The sequence below is a fragment of the Mustela putorius genome, unplaced genomic scaffold (genome assembly GCF_011764305.1).
Source record: "Mustela putorius furo isolate JIRA1106 unplaced genomic scaffold, ASM1176430v1.1 tig00003867_pilon_pilon_pilon, whole genome shotgun sequence".
NCBI classification, from domain to species: domain Eukaryota; kingdom Metazoa; phylum Chordata; class Mammalia; order Carnivora; family Mustelidae; genus Mustela; species Mustela putorius.
Window position 1 is genome coordinate 10,532,346 of NW_025422019.1, and position 16,533 is coordinate 10,548,878.

A 16,533-nucleotide genomic window follows, 5' to 3' on the forward strand; every position below is an offset into this window, starting at 1 on the left:
AAATGTTAGTACATTTTATCAATAATACTATATTAAAAACAGATATCTTAGGCTCAGTTGGTTAAGTGTCCAACTCTTGATGTTGGCTCAGAGATTTCTTCTCTCCCTCTCCTCTGCCCCTTCCCCCCACAAAAAAAATATATATGTATAGCTATCTTAGATATACATACATAGATATATCTATATCATGTATATCTATATATATATATCTTAGCTTAGATATATATTATCTAACTTAGCTCTTGCTGTGTCTCAGATACTATGGAATAATCCTCATAATAACCGTACTTATATCTTTTTTATAGACGGAGAATCACAGAGGTTAAAGTAACTTGCCCCAATTCAGGCAATGAATGCATTCAGTAATGTTAGTTGCACACTCACCATGTGCCCAATCACACTCTAGGAGGTGAGGTCAAAGCAGTGAATTTCCATCAGTAAGGGAATCAAGGGAATTTGGGGTCTCTTCAAGGAAAAAGATATGACCACGAGGGGGCAGCAGAGCACAGAAGCTATACTGGTGTGATGCTTTGACAGGTGAACTTGGATGGGGCAGTCAGTCCCTCACAGCAAGCCACCATCCAGAGTTCTAGGCGCCAGGGCTGCATCCTGAACGGGAGGGGAGCAAGGGAACCCCCTGGGGTTCCTGGAGATTGTCCAGGTGCCTCAGCAATGTCACACAGCAACAGCACAGAGATTGTGTAGTCAGAGATCTCTGAAGGAGATTTGCAGCAGCAGTTTTGGGTCTTTCAAGTCCCAGGGCTTACCCTATCAGTGGTCAGCACATGCAGTTGTGTAAAGTATATGACACAGACAGGCTGTCAGTGGCTAACAATCTGCCTATTTGGGCCACATTTGAAATGACTGGATGTATAAAAATTAGAGTTTGACCCTGGCATGCTTTTGAGACAGTAGGTTTCAGCCTGCTCTGAGGAAATAAACCTAAGAGCCAAAGTGCAGAAGCCATCTCTGGCTCCTCTATTTAATACAGTGACCTTCGTCTTACCCAGAAAATTACACTGGAGCCCTGCGGTGGGAGGTGTGTTGGTCCTGAAAGAGCAGAGCAGAGCTCATGTGACAGAGAAGAGAAAAGGGGACAAAGTCTGGAGAAAACTCTGCCTCCCTAGCTAACCTTCCTCCCTGCAGACGTGTTCCGCTGTCCAGAAATGGTCGCCATCCATCGATCTCCCATTTCCTTCACTTAGTACCTAGGGGCTTTGTTTCCTTTGTTGTTTTATTAGTGTGAGAATGGAGGGGGGAAAATGTATTTGTCCCAGATATCATAACATTTCCTACAGGATCTTTCAGGACACTGGTCTTGATGGTGGAGATGTCTGTGGAGCCCTGTTAGGTGAAGCCGACTTAGTTTGTGGCGTACCCAGGCTGAGGTGTGTCTCTGAAAGTTGAGCCCTGAGAAATGTGTTAAGGTCAGTGGAGGCCAGTCAGGGGACTGCTGACCCACGTGTGGCCTGGCGCACTGGAGCTTTTAACCAGCGAAGGCCAAGTTGGTGGTGGCTGTCTCCCTGCCTGCTCATTATTTCAGAAAAGAGAAACCCTCTGTAATAGTGATTGGTCTGTGCTGCAGACCTAACCAGTCTTGTAACCAGACCCATAAGGTAGAAATCTGTGACTCTCACAGTGCCAGAGCTCTGCTTTACTAAAGAGTCACTTTAGTATGTTCACCCTGCTCATATGTCCTTCAGCACAGAGAACAAGAGCCTATTCAAGGACTATTAGTCTAGCCCTGGTTTTACAGCTAATGGAACAGGCCCATTGAAGGGAATTCCCAAGGTCACAGAGCTAGTTAATGGCATACCCGAGACTAGACATTAGTGCAGACTCCTGTTGCTTTAAAGGGTGACTTAGCAATAGTTTTTTAAGTTGGCCTGAAAACCTCTGACATTTAGGTCCTTGTTACTTAAGCAACCATTGTAATGATCCATACAGCAGCCTTGGGTATACGGTGGTCTTGTGAGAGGACTCATCTGAGATCACCGGAGGGTAGCGGGAGTGCCCACCAGAAGCAAGTGAGCGTATTAGAAAAACCCTGGGACTAGCAGTCTGGGGACCTAGGACCAGGTCTAATACTATTTTAGAGATCCTGGACAAATTATATAAGCTCTGCTTCTTAAGTAATAAAGTGGGGGTAAAAGCATCTGCCTTGTCTCTACCTCTGGGAACAGTTATGAAATGCAAAGGTGAGGGGCCCCTGGGTGGCTCAGTGGGTTAAATCCTCTGCCTTCAGCTCAGGTCATGGTCCCAGGGTCCTGGGATCGAGCCCTACATTGGGCTCTCTGTTCTGAGGAGAGCCTGCTTCCCCCTCTCTCTCTGCCTGCCTCTCTGCCTACTTGTGATGTTTGTCTGTCAAATAAATAAATAAATATATAAATGCAAAGGTGAGACATGTATGAGGCGTTTTCAAGTATAAGGAATAATTACACAAAGGCCAACATTGTCACTGTTTCCCAGATAAAAGGTCCTTGTAGCTGTTGGTTTCAGCTATTGTTTTGGAGCAGTCCTTTTTTTAGAAGAATCCAATTTCCTGTCTTAGCTCATTGACTCTATCAGTGGTAACTAAGGAAGATAGCAGTTAAGCTCAATTATATAGTACTGCTGTAATAGTAGAGCTCAGCGAGAATTAAATCATATTCAGTAACTGACGTCATGCGGATTCGTTATGTGTTGCATTTCCCCATGAATCTGTTTTACATTATTTATAGCTTCCTATTCATGTAGGCACCAGCAGCAAACCAGGAATTATTTCTGGCAGCAAGTTACAAGAACACTCCAGCGTCATCCCAGACCCTAGTCCATTCCTTTTTCTTTTTTTTTTTAATTTACAAAATTGTTAAAATTATATGGTATGTGTTACAAAAGGATGTTTTTCTGTATGTTTGAAACTTTTTGTAATAAACAGTAAAATACTAAAGTTAAGAATTATCAAGGGAGGTACAGTTCTACTTGGAATAAAAATACCACTCTCTGAAGAAACCTGACAGTAGTACTTGTCCTTATGATGTCCAGGTAGAGGTTAGTTGTGATGAACTCTGGTCGTGGAGAAGAAAAGATCAGGGACAAACAACTGGAATACCTTCCTTGCATCAATCTTTGCCTACTTGCACCCAGAGCCCTGAGCACGTTTTCCTAAGATACTATTTGACTGCCAGCTTGACACTCAAGGAGGACATTAATTTGGGGAAGAATGTTAAATCAGGTCATCTGGGAGTGAAAAACTACATTAATTGAGCACCTACTACATGCCATGTACTTTGTTCAAGAAATATATATATATATATATATATATATATATATATGCTTTCAGAATTTGTCCTATACAAAATAGATCTATGTTTGTTCTACATTTATAATTAAATTATATTCTAGTAATTTAAAAAGTCAGTGAAAATTGAAAGAGCATCTGTGTTTCTATACATCTTTTTTGGGATAAACCTTAGCCCAATACTTTTGTAAAAAAGTTATTATCGCTGAAGGTTTTGTATCTGTTCTTCTTTTCTGCTGTTAAAGTCTAAGAATTGAAATCTCCTTTACCATTTTAAGCATTTTTTTTTTTTTTTTTTTTAAGGATTCTGGGTTAACCGATACACCAGAATTTTTTAACTTGTTAAACTGGTCGTTTAACTGGTTTGTGGCTCTGGGTGGTGGAAAGGTCTGGATATGCAGTGACTAGAAAGTTTGTATTTTTTTCTGGAACATCTTATGGAATAAAATCTGAATAGAGAAATAAACCTTGCTTCCCGGGGCAAGATTCAATATTATAAATATGCCAGTTCTTTCCAAAATAATCTGTAAATTTGGTATGATTCTAATCAAAACTCAGCAGTTATTTATTATGAACCTGACAAGTTGATACTAGAATTCATTTGAAAGAGAGAATGCTTACAATAGCCAGGAAATTTGAAAACGAACAGTGGAGACAGGATAAAGGTTCACAAAGCAAGAGGAATTGAAGAGGGTAACATTGGTACATGTTTCATATACGTATGCTATTTCAGATCAAGCGAAGGCTAGACTATTAAATTGATAATGTTGGGATTCTTAATTTTCTATTCAGAGAAAAAAGTTTCTGAATAGATTAAAAAGCTAAGTATAACCTGTACAAGTAACAGACAAGAAGTTTGGTTTTGTTTTTGTTTTTTTGCTTTTTGTGGGGTGTTGGTATTTTGTTGTTGTTGTTGTTGTTGTTGTTGTTGTTTTGGTAACAATCCCTGGTAATAAGTAAGATATAAAACGACTGATAGGGACGCCTTGGTGGCTCAGTTGGTTAAGCAGCTGCCTTCGGCTCAGGTCATGATCCCAGCGTCCTGGGATCGAGTCCTGCATCGGGATCCTTGCTCATCAGGGAGCCTGCCTCTCCCTCTGCCTCTGCCTGCCATTCTGTCTGCCTGTGCTCGCTCTCTCCCCCCCCCCCTGATAAATAAAAAAAAAAATAAAACGACTGATAAGTTTGACCACAAAAAATATTAAAATGCCAAAGTACAGAAGAAACACCAAGGGGGCACCTGAGTGGCTCAGTCAGTTGAGTGTCCAGCTCTTGGTTTCTGCTCAGGTCACGATCTCAGGGTCATGGGATTGAGCCCTGTGTCAGGCTCCCTGCTCAGCGGGGAGTCTTCTTGGGGATGCTCTCTGTCTGTCTCCCTCTGCCACTCTCACTCTCTCCCTCTCTCTAAAAATAAATGAATAAATCTTAAAAAAAAAAGAAAAGAAAAGAAAAGAAAAACACCAAGTTAAAGTTGACAAGCAGTATCTTGAGTGGAAATATTTACTAACTGTATGAATGTCAAAGGAGCGACCTCCTTGAGGCAGCCGCCCTGAGTGCTCGCTGTTCTCCTGCAGGAGGCAGGCACACCCGCCATGATGGGTAGAGACTCACTCCCTGACTGGCCGGGTGCACGAGCAGTCAGTTCAGAAAGGGAGCATTCTCACACTCAGTAAGCCATCTGTCTCATCCACTTCTTAGGATGTTTACAAGCCCCGTCGGAAATACAAACGCCAGCAGGGAGCAGAAGAGCTGCTCGATGAAGAATCCCGAGTCCATGCCACACTTTTGGAATATGGCAGGTAACGAAGGGGACCCAGACTGAAGTGTCTGTTTTATAAAGCCTTTGAAAAGAAAAGCTAATTTAGGTTGCTTCACTGAGATTAATTTGGTTGTGTTTTGTGTTTTTTGTTTTTTACCTGATTGAATTTACTGTTTCTTCCCAAGATTTCCATCACCGGGGACTTTCCTCTTTGGGGTTGACCTACCCACATTTCTGTGGGTAGCATTCCCGAGGGTGGGGGAGGCCTGGTTTTTGCAGATCCCCTTTGGAAATGTGTGTATGACTGTGGGCCCTAGCCCTGCCCTTCTGGGGAGTTGGAGTGTTTGGGGTATTTGCTGAGGCCAGCTGTAGTCTGCCCTTCATATTCCTGCCATTGGTTAAAATCTTAAGGTAAACTACAGGATCGAAAGCAGTTAACAGTAGTTTTAAGTGTTAGAGTAGTAGTTTTGATTTCCCGTGAGGGATTTTCCTGAGCGGGAAAGTGAAGAACTTAGAAGTATTTTGTCATTTCTTAATAACCTTTGTAATTTTTTTAAAAATACCAGTTATCTTTTATTCTCATTTTTCACTTAAAAAGCACATAAAGAAATGCTGTTCTCATTGAATTTCTTGATTGACCTTGGGTATTAACCTTCATTGATGTCCTGTATTTTCTACGTAGGGTAACTGATTCCTTGATGTGAGTATGTCTCCTTGTGCTTCCTTTCTTTATGCTGAGAGTGGTTGCTGTGTGCTGCCCTGTCTAGTAACCCAGCCCTCTTCCGGTGGCTGGAACTAACAGCTCTGACCCCAGCACCTCCCTGTGTGAGCATCTGAAGGCTTCCCCAGTCTGAGGCACTAGAGAGAACCAGAAAGAAGTTCGGCTTCACTGGCTTAAATACTTCATCTTTCATATAGAAAACCTTTCCCAAAAAGTCGCCACCTTTTTTCTTCCTTCCTCTTTGGGAGGGAGTTGTGTGGCATCAGGTCCATCCTTCCTAAGAGTGAAAGCTGGTGTGTTTCATTTGAAGGAAGGTGTGAGTTCTGGCCCTCAGCCGGGTCTGATGTCTTCTCCTCGCCGCTCCCTAGTTGCTGCTGTGAATTGAACTCCTCTTCTGAGTCAGGCACCACCAAGCCATCTACATAATTTGTGGGGCCCAGGATAAAATGAAAATGCAGAGTCCCTTGTTAAAAATTGCTAGCAATGACTAATTATTAGGAATTTCAGGACCACAAAGACAACCAAGCATGGGCCCCTTCTGAGTGTTGGGCCCTGAGCAGCTGGACAGGTTGTGAGTCCTGGGCCCTGGGATGTTTTCCAACCAAGCCCCAGCTGTAGGTGGGCAAGTGGGGCCATACTGCCCCAGTTGAGCCATGGTGGAAAGACCACCTCGCTGGGTGTCACATGTTCCAGAGCCCAAAAATACTTAGGGGAGTGTTATGGTTTTCTTAGTTTGTATTGTTCATACCTCCATTTTTTGCGCATTGTCACGGAATACTCACATGCTCCTGGGGATGAAAAGGAGTCAGAGATTTGGTGAATTGTCTACCTGACCGAGACCAGGCTGACAATATTTCACTATTTTTTTTTAAGATTCTCAGTTTTAAACTGGCTCTTTGGCATGTGTCATAGAGGGCAGTCATTATTGTCCTGTGATTACTGGGTGACTTCAGGATGTCCCTGCCCATCCTGAGGAGTGGTTGGTACAGTTAGGGTCCAGAGCCTGGTGGGGATTTCTCTAGGGAAGGGAGCAATGCACAGGTTTTCTTTTGTGACTCCTCTCAAATTTGGAGCGTAAGAAAGAGCAGAGTGTATTGATGTCAGTCTCGGTTCCTGTTGGTGGGGTCAGGCTGACTTCTGATGAGTTCTGATCTTAGAGTGGGTGTTCGCTGAAGGATTTTTTTTTTTTTTTTTTTTTTTTTTTTAAGGAGAGAGGTTATTTTTCTCTCTTTTTAGCTTTCCTGATGAGATCATGGTGAGTTTGTGAGAGGTGGGGAAGTGGATGCTTAGGACCTTCTGATGGTTCAGTCACCTCACTTCTCTTTTTTTGAAAATAGTAAAGATGCATCAGAAAATTTAAGAAGTAACCTGCCCAACATCAATTATTAACTGCTCTTAAGAATTATTAAGAGCCTCACACTGGGACTTGAACTCAGGTTTGTTGGACCCTGATAACATGCTCTTATCATTAGCTACAAGTACTGTTTGAGCCTCCAGGGGAAGTTCGGCTCTGGTTTTAGGAAGACAGGCCCAGTCTTTATTGTTTGGTCTGACACTGAACAAGAAGCGAGTGATCATTAAAACTAACAGAGCATATTGGACAAAACTTAAAGCTCCAGCATTCCCCCTTCTTGGGAAAGCCCTCACCTCCTTTCTGGCCTTCAGACTTTCTCCTCAGGGTTTGGTCAGTACTGTCCCCTAGACAAATGGCCTTGCCCTTTAAATGAGGATTACATGTGAAGAATTCTGAGTAGTTTGTCCTGTGCAGAAAACAGTAAATATCAACTGCTAAGCTCTGTCAGCAGTAGCAACAGTTTTCAGTTCTCAAATGCCCTTAAATATGACCTGTAGATTCAAATGCACCTCTTCTTTTAGTTCTCCTTGTCCCTGTACTCTGTACCCCTAACACTAGTCCCTCCCAACCCCTGCTGAGAGGTCTAACCCACTCTTCCTCCTTCCCTTCCCCAGTCAAGCAAGGCTGGGCCTCCACTGGCCCTGGGACTCACCCTCCATCCTGTCTCTCCCTTTGGTGTGAACATCATGGCACCCCTGAGTTGCTCATCCCCACCACCTAAGAATCCACATCCCCCATCTCTTGTCTATGCCTCTGGTTTCCTCTGTATCTCACCTCTAGATAAGAGGGCAAGTATTTTGACTCCTGGAGTAAGACGGTCTGAAACTCTTTGGGGTTGAAGGTTGCTCATTAGCCTAGGCCCCACACTGCATGTGGCTTTGAGGTCAGTGTTCCAGCTTCTTTCACCTTTTTTGACTTATTTGCTGAAATGAAGTTGGACTTTGAATCCTGTCAGCCATGCTGTGTATGCCTGTTCACGTTTGGATAGATTTGTTTAAGTGTTATGGTATTGGAAAAACAAGACTCATGGTTTTGATTTTAGACTTCAACAAAATTGCAAGTTTATACTATTTCAGTTTTGTTATGCGTCCAGTCAGCTTTTAGGAGCTAAATTAAAACACCTACCTGTGCTGTAGAACTACCACTGTGGGGAAATGCATTTTATGTGCAGTATATTTGACTTTGTTAAAGCCCAAGTCTCAGCCAAGTACATTTGAAGATCTAATTGGCTTTATTAAGTGATTCATGAACCCAGCAGCCTCCTATGAAGCAAGTAGAAATGAGCTCCCACGAGCTGTACAAAACAGTAGGTTTTTATAGGAAGGAGGATAGGGTACGAAGTTACTAGCAAAAGAAAACAAAGGATTGTTTCAGTCAAGGTCACCTTCCTTTAGGGGGAAGAAAAGGAGTCTTTTTAGGTGATTACCTCATCTTCCTTTGGAGGATGGAGAGGGCCCTTACGACAGATTACCTCTGTCCAGAAAATCCTAGATTGTTTGACTTGAAATTCCACTCCTGGAGGGGTTGAAACTCTGAGTCTCGGTTTGCTGTCACAGCAGCAAGTGACTGTACCTTGGGCCTGTGACTCTCTCCAAAAACCTAGAGGTGGAATTTTGAAGCATAACCACTAGAATCCTGGCATTAGCCTTTTCCGCACTATTTGAGACCTGATTTTAGTTGCTTTGAAGTCATTCTCTTCCTTAGTAAATGAAATATGACGTGACTCTCGCAACCTGTTTATATCCTCTGTGATGGCAAGGCCTGTGTCGTGCTCATGGAAGGTATCTTGTACATGCTTGTGGAATGAACGGAGAACAGGGTCCACAGTGCTTACTGTTTAGGGCATTGCGTTTTGTTTTGTTGTGTTGTGTTTTAGGAACACTGGAGCTTTATTTAGTTGAGTTTTGGTTTTTTGTATGTATAAAAGCAGTACGTGAGTTAAAAGAAATCTAAGTTCACAGATGTACATATATATGTCAAAACTCATCCCATTACACTTGTTAAATACATACAATTTAGTGTGGTTTTTTTAATTATTTTTATTAAAATATAATGTATTATTTGCCCCAGAGGTACAGGTCTGTGAATCATCAGGCTTACACAATTCACAGCACTCACCATAACACATACCCTCCCCAATGTCCGTAATGCAGCCACCCTATCCCTCCCCCCCACCCCCCAATTCAGGGCAATTATGCCCCTGTTTTGTTCAGGATTTCAGATAGTTTGATACCAGATTTAATTTGCCCTGCAGCAGTTGTTTTTGAAGGTTAGTTTGTTTTCTAGAACTGTGATCTCCAGTGCTGTAGTATTAGCCATATGTGGCTGTTGAGTACTTGATGTTTGACTAGTGTGACTCAAGGACAGGATTTTAATTTTAATTAAGTTACATTTAAAGACTCACGCTTGATTTAGTTATTGGGAAAAGTTTAAGTTTGAAGTAATTTGAATATGTGAACCTACTAATTTAACATTATCTATTTGGCTCTCATTACATTTTTTTTAGACTGTGCTATTCTAGAAGATGTACCTCCTTGATGTTAAAGATCAAGTGTGAGGTGTAGGAAGTGAGGAGGTAAGGTGGGCGGTGAGAGACCAGAGTTCTGTCGGTGCTGACAGGGTAGGACATCAGCGGGGCTGGTGGCTCAGAGCTAACACAGGGAAAGGTGGGAACAAATTAAAGCATCTGGCAGCACTGATCTCGGGCTAGCCCTTGTGAGGAAGAGGCAGGGAAGACAGGGCAAGAGGAGAGGGAGTTGGGAGGGTAGAGCAGCACACCTGTGAAAGATAAAAGTGAAGTAAATGCTTGTGGCAGAAAGAAGGGGAAGCATCCCCTTGTTCTTTGTGAGGGATGCTAGGCCAGAAAGGGATACATGTTCTCCTGGTGAAGCTCAAACAACATGGAAGTCTCCCGGAGACATCTTGGCCAGTGAACGTAATGAGGCAGGCATTAATAGGCAACCGAGGGCAGCTCTTTGTCCTGGAAGCCTTGTCACCATGACACATGGAGAAGGAGATTTTTTTAAAAATCATCTGGACTCTACTCATTCAGCATACATTGACTGAGTACCTACTATGTGCCAGGCACTGTTCTAGGTGCTGGGGAAACATAAGTCAGTGGAGCTGTCTGAACCCTGCTGAGTGAAGAAGCCAGTCACAGAAGGCTACCCAAGATTCTGTGTATATGGTATCACCAGAACAGTTGAATCCCTCAAGACAGAAAATCAGTTAACGGTAGCCAGGGGCTGGAAAGGGGGATTTGAGATGAGCTTCTGATAGCTATGGAGTTTCTTTCTGGAGTGATGGAACTATTCTGGAATTAGATAGTGATGATTGCACAAATAGTGAATCTGCCCAAAAACCACTGAAGTGTATAGTTTCACATGGTAAATTTTATGTGATACGAATCATTTTTCAGTTTAAGAAACTATTTAAAAAAATGAGTGAAGTACTCCTTCCAGGAGTGTAACAGACAGATTTGTAGGATCAGATGTAATTAGTGTAGCCCTTGGGATGAGCACACTGGTGCCTAACCCAGGCCTTTGGGTGGTCAGAAGCTTCTTCCCAAAACCTCTGTCTTTACCAAGGAGTAGAAGAGGCAGGAACTGAGTCACTCACATTGAGTTGCTTACTGCTTTATTTGGAAAATCCAAAAACTTCTGGCTCCTTAGATGAGGCCTCTCTGTCTGAGGATATGTCATCTGCCCTAAGGGTCTCCACAGACTAGACCAAGGACACCCAAGGTACAAGGTTACTTCTAGGCATGGGGAACTGTGGTGAGATCCTCTATTGGTCAGGGATCGCTGTGTGAGAACACAAACCCTCCAGCTAGTTCCAGCAGAAGGGATTGACTCCATGGATCCTTGGGAATGTTTGAGAGGTGGGATCCAGGCTGGGTGGGGTCCCTGCCCAAGCAGCACATCAGAACCAAGCAAGGATGCTGCTTCTACCTCCACCATGGGGAAGCTAGCTAGTGGCCTGAGGGGTTGGGATGCCAGCATCATGGCTGCTCACAAAGAAACCACACCACTTCAGCCGGAATCAGGATGCCACTGCCACAGCTGCTGGCCCCAGAACCAGGTTACTTCTGTGACCCAGACAGCACAGCATACCTCTCTCCTCAGCTGGCTGCTGCTCATTCACATGGCCGGGAAGCGCCCCTGATTGCTGGAACTCAGGGTAGCATTCGCAGCCCTTGGTGCGCCCGAGTGTAGAAACTAGAGTTTCTGGGGGCTCCTGGCTGGCTCAGTCCACTAAGCGTCTGACTCATGATTTCAGTACAGGTCATGATCTCAGGGTTATGAGATCGAGCCCTGTCTTGGGATCTGCACTCAGTGTGGAGCCAGCTTAAGAGTCTCTCTCGCCCTCTGCCCTTCCCCTGCATTAAAAAAAAAGAAAGAAAGAAAAACAAGAGTCTTTGTTTCCCAACCTCTGCAGTATAAGGAGTTGCCTCAGACATTGTGAAACGAATGCACAGAATCTGCCGCAGGGCCTTTCAGAAACCGTGTGGACACTCCGAATTTACCTTTAGTCGGCTGCACTTATCTGTACATTTGTGCCAAATGAAGGGGCACACTGTGCTCAGCTGGGACTCTGGGGTCTCTCCAGTTACATGACAGCCTCCCCCAAGGCCAGGTGATGCTTTGGCTTCTGGATTCCCGCATGTTCTTCCACTTCTGTTCAGTTTATTTGTTCAGTGTGCACTGGAAATACAAAATGTAAAAGGAGCTCTCATGCCCTCAGGGAAGAGGGTGCAGACAGGCACACAGACTGCTGGACGCGCTTGCCGTCGAAGGCAGGGTGGATGGGGCACGACAGAGGTGGGGTGGATTGGTCCAGGCAGATTGTCCTTCATGGGCCATGCTTCAGAGAGGAGGGGGCTTGAGAGCAGAGTTGTGGGCGTGAATGGAAAGCAGGAGAACAGCCCGTGTGTGCACAGCGGTCTGCCAGGCAGTGACCACACGGGAACATGGCAGGTGAGAAGGTGAGGCTAAGGGGTTGCTAGGCAGAGCTGCAGAAGGGAAGCCCAAGTGAAGGTGCAGAAGGGAAGCCCTAGTGAAGAGGGAAGAGGCCATTGACGTGTGCAGATGAGGCTGCTGGGGAGCCGGAGAGGGAGTGAGGTGGAGTGGGAGTGCAGTGAGCCTGGAGGCCAGTGCACCAGCCCAGCCGGTGAGGCCCAGCCCGTTGAGGCCCAGCCTGAGCAAGGGCGGAGCAGGCATCCTTCCTTTGCTTTCCTTAAATGGCTGCATGTACCTTTATCTCTTTAGAAACTGCTTGAAGGTAAGTGAGGTGTGGTGTTTTGCATCATGCTTTTTGTTTCAGGTTGAATGGTTTGCACATTGCTATACTTGCTTTAAAAAAAAAAAAAAGAAGAAGAAGAAGAACTTAAACTAATTTAAAGTAAAGTGCTTTTGTGAATTTCTTTGAATGTAAGGTTGCCTGAAGTGAACACATAACATTGTTGGCATCATGCTTGGGCAACGCTGGAGAATGAAAAATAGGCCGGACTCCAGGTTCTGAACAGAACCATTAGGGAGCATCCTTACCCCAAGCAAACACACTTGCATTTGTTCATACAGAAAGTTTTAAGGCTTTTAGCTTAAACTTTGGGCCTGAAATACAGTTCCTGATTCAGGGAGGAATGGCTGCACTTAAAAAAGAACATTGCACTGTGTTCCCTCGGAGAGCTCCCGGTCATAGTGTTCACCTGGCTAGTAGAATGGCTGGCCCTTCATTCAAAAACAGTGGCCTCTGTCTGTGGTTTGGCACTTAAAACATTTTCTCCAGTTACCATAAGGCTTAAATTTTCTTTGGTGCTTTTCATATAAAAATCCAACCCAAATGCATTTGACCACATTGGTGTGATTTTCGAATAGTAATTGAACTCCCCTTTTTTGTGGCCTGCAGGAGATATGGATTTAGCCGCCAGAGCAAAACAGAGAAGGTAAGAAAAGCATAGATAATGGGAGAGAACATTGGAGAGATGGAAGCGCCCCTCCCCTTTGCCTCTGTCTGATGCGGATGGGCCCCGGGCTTAGCAAGAATGGGGGGATGCGGCTTCACAGTGACCCGGGCTCCAGTCCCTGGGCAACCCGGGTTGGCGGGGATGTGGCAGCTGCCTGGGGCCACTGCATCTCCCTGTACTAGCTGCGGTCTGCCACCCTCGTGGGCCAGGGCGCTGAAGCAGCAGCCTCATGGAAGGGCTGGAATTCATGGCCCCAGAGACAACCAGCTGGGCTCTCCTAACTCCAGAGGTATGAAGATGAAGTCTGCTGCAGGGCCCTGGGCACTCCCCACTGGAGGAGGGAGACCCTAGACAGGTGTGAGCAGAGTGCTGCCGGTGATGTAGAACAAAACAGCCGCATGTTGCAGGCCTGCCCTAAGACAGCCTAGTGTGGAGAACTCAGGGAAGTAGAAGTGGGCGTTCTAACTTCACACGGCAGTCTCAGAAACCTCCCATAATGTATGTGTTTACTGATGAGCCTTAGCCATCAGCTGCAGGGTGGGCATGTGCATCTTACAGTGCCAGACCCCATACTGTGCCTCAGCCCCTTTTTGCAGGGCTCTGCATGTCCTTTCTTCATTTACTTCCCTGAGCAACTCAGTGAGGAAGACACTACCTTTTTTCAGAAAAGCTGAGGTCAGAAAGCTGTGAGGCTCAGAGAGGCTCTGGGATTTGTCCACAATCACGCAGGCCCCTCAAGGGAAGTAATAAGAATCTGAACCCAGGTCTGTGGGACAGCAAAGCCTGTGCTCTTAACCACTGCCTTTTAAATAATGGAATGCTGACTAAAGTTGTTGTTGGCTCTTAAAAAGCAGAGTCCTATAGTTTGAGATCCATGTGTACTCTTTTTTTCCCTCATTCCCCATCAGACTCCCAAGAGTTCCTTGCATAGGACACTTCCTCTCTAGGCTCTGTTCTCCTGCCGCCCCGGCTCTGTGCAGAACCTTGATCCTTCCAGGAAGCCTGCCTGGCTCTCAGCCTCCTGCGTTATGTGGTGATTGCTGTCTCAGTTGGCAGAGGGCACGGAGAGTGAATAGGAGCATGTGTGCCAAAGGCAGGCTGGCTGGTTTCAGATCCCTTCTCTGTGTGACTTCGGACAGTGTACTTACTCACTGCGCCTCAGTTCACGGCGTCTGTAAAGGAGGGGTGGTCACTGTACCCCCTCACAGCCTTGGTGGGGAGAATGACACGGGAGATACCAAATAAGCATGAGCTGTTTTATCAGGGGCAGTGGTAGTTCGGGGCAGCCAGTCATTGATTAGGGTACCTTCTTTTTCGGTCTTCTCGTTATTTAATTTTGCAACCATTGTGTTTTTATTTTTAACTAAACAGTCATTTCCTCCAAAGCAACGTTTTCTGGATTTGTGTATGTCAGGTGGCATCTGATACGTAATAAGAATTTGATGTGTACTTTCAATTTGGCATGTAATTTAGTCTGAAAAAGAATGTCTGTGCGTATAGTTATTGGGTGTATTAATGATGTTTGGAAAAGCCATGCGATGCTCATTAAATGGTATTCACTTTGGGCTTGTCTACAAATACAGATACAGGTTTCCTCTACTATCCCAAAGTAGAGTGTAGCTGTAAAGCCTTTTATAAGGCAGAATGGTATAAAGCAAAGAAGCAATTGCCATCAGTTTATATGAAAAATTTGTGAGCATTCCTAGACCCAAAAAGTCAAGTCTTAGGCTTTTCTGATACAAGCCTTGCCAACAGACACACAAAATAAATTGAGACAAAGCACAGATGCTTGGATACAGTTCGAAGCTCTTGCAGCTTGATGCTGAGATGCTGAATGTCGTTCCCAGGGAAGGAGCTCAGCAGCCCGCTTTCATTGCCCAGGTTACACACTCCCTCCTAATGGCTCACAGCTAAACGCTGAAAACTGTTTTCGCTTTCACCTTTTTTTGTAAAAGCGAAAATCCTTTTCAGATTTCTTTTGATCAGCAACAACAGGTACTAATAGGGGTCTTTTGTGAAAGCAAAGTGGCCTAACACGAGTTTTTGAAATCAGGGGATACCTATATCCCCCTCAGTGAGGAGCTCACAGTGTTCCCTGGGGTCAGTTACAGGCAGGTTATAGAAAAGCCTTCTAGAATTGGGTCGGTCTAAGGAGGCCGTCTCACACCGCCATTTCTCTTTTTCAATCCAAGAGGACCCTGATATCCAGAGAAGGTAAGCCTGTGGTCACCCCGCTGCAAGGTGGCAGACACGGAACTAGAAGCAAGCTTTCTTGACTTGCAGTGCAGTTTTGAGAAGCTTCAGGTCATGCAGGTGTCTTGAGTGTGGCGGTGGGTATGTTTAGAGCCTGAGGCTGGATCCAGAGCCAGAAGCTGGATCACCAGGTGAAGTAGTTCGATTTTTATCCTTCAGGCCAGTGGTTTTTAAACTTTGTTGGCTACCCTTAGCAGTAAGAATTCTGTTTTTCATCATGATTCAGTACACACACAGACCGCTCCAGGCGTTAAGGCAGGGAGGAGACCCAGTCAAAGGAGGAGTCTGGCAAATGCATGCGACCTGATAGGCACTGAACCAGCAAGCAGTATAGCAATGGCGTGAGGCATGGGCCAAGGCCTGGACCTTGACCTGCTCGTTCTGTGGTAGGATTGGAAGCTCAGGTCCCTGGATCCCCCACTCTTTGGCAGGGACTGGTTCACCTTTCCAGATCTGCATATTGTCCTTCACAGATCTGTGCCTCTTTGCATTGTCAGCCTTTCTCCACTGAGTCTTCATCTCCAGGGCCCAGCTATTTTTGCATCTTCCCTTCCAGGCCGAGGACAAGAAGACGGTCCTTCCCGCAGGGCTCTCGGCTGCAGAAAAAGCTGATGCCCGTGAGGAAGATGAGCTTCAAGCTGCTGAAGAGGTGTGTGGCCAGTGTAGGTCCCCTGGGGCTTCTGTTTCAGGCATCTGGGGAGAAATTGTCCCTTCATCCCCAGCTTTGCAAACGGCCAGCTGCCTCCCACACCCCACTGCTGTTAGCTGGCCTCTCACACCCTTTCCAGTTTCCTTTCCTCACCCCTTCCCTCATGAGCCTCACTAGAGAGAACAAGTAAACAACCTTGGATTGCACCGCAAAAGTCTGTGTAGACCCGTTGCAGAAGCCTTACGTACTTCTGCTACTTCTCTCCGTTCTTCCAGCAGCGTATCCAGTCATTGATGACCAAGATGACCGCCATGGCCAATGAGGAGGTGAGGGGGGCATTGTGTGTGTGGTGCCATGTGGAGGTGGGGATGTGGAACCGCCCTCTGCTACTCCAGGGAGCCTCCTCCCAGAGGGACCTCCTTCATCAGGGCCCTGTCTTTTTAGCAGTCAGTGCTTCCTCTTTCCTTAGGGTCTTTTAGGAAGCTTTCTCCCAGTGCATAGTGTTGCCGTCCATGGGAACCTCTGGGGATCTGCAAGGACCCTTGTGAGAGT

At 45.4% G+C, this 16,533-nt stretch overlaps 1 protein-coding gene across 3 annotated transcripts in view; it reads left to right on the top strand.

Annotated features, from left to right (window-relative positions):
* CCDC93 (coiled-coil domain containing 93) overlaps positions 1-16,533 on the top strand; it is a 91,721-nt gene that overhangs the window by 24,105 nt on the left and 51,083 nt on the right. For 2 of the 3 annotated variants that reach the window (XR_006602433.1, XM_004759746.3), the window contains exons 7-10: positions 4,979-5,079; positions 13,022-13,058; positions 15,889-15,981; positions 16,257-16,307. Coding sequence is in view for 2 of the 3 variants with exons in the window: in XM_004759746.3 (XP_004759803.2) it covers positions 4,979-5,079; positions 13,022-13,058; positions 15,889-15,981; positions 16,257-16,307 (282 nt within the window). In the remaining variant the exon portion in view is untranslated. The remainder of the gene's footprint in view (positions 1-4,978; positions 5,080-13,021; positions 13,059-15,888; positions 15,982-16,256; positions 16,308-16,533) is intronic. The other variant, XM_004759747.3, reaches the window with a different exon arrangement.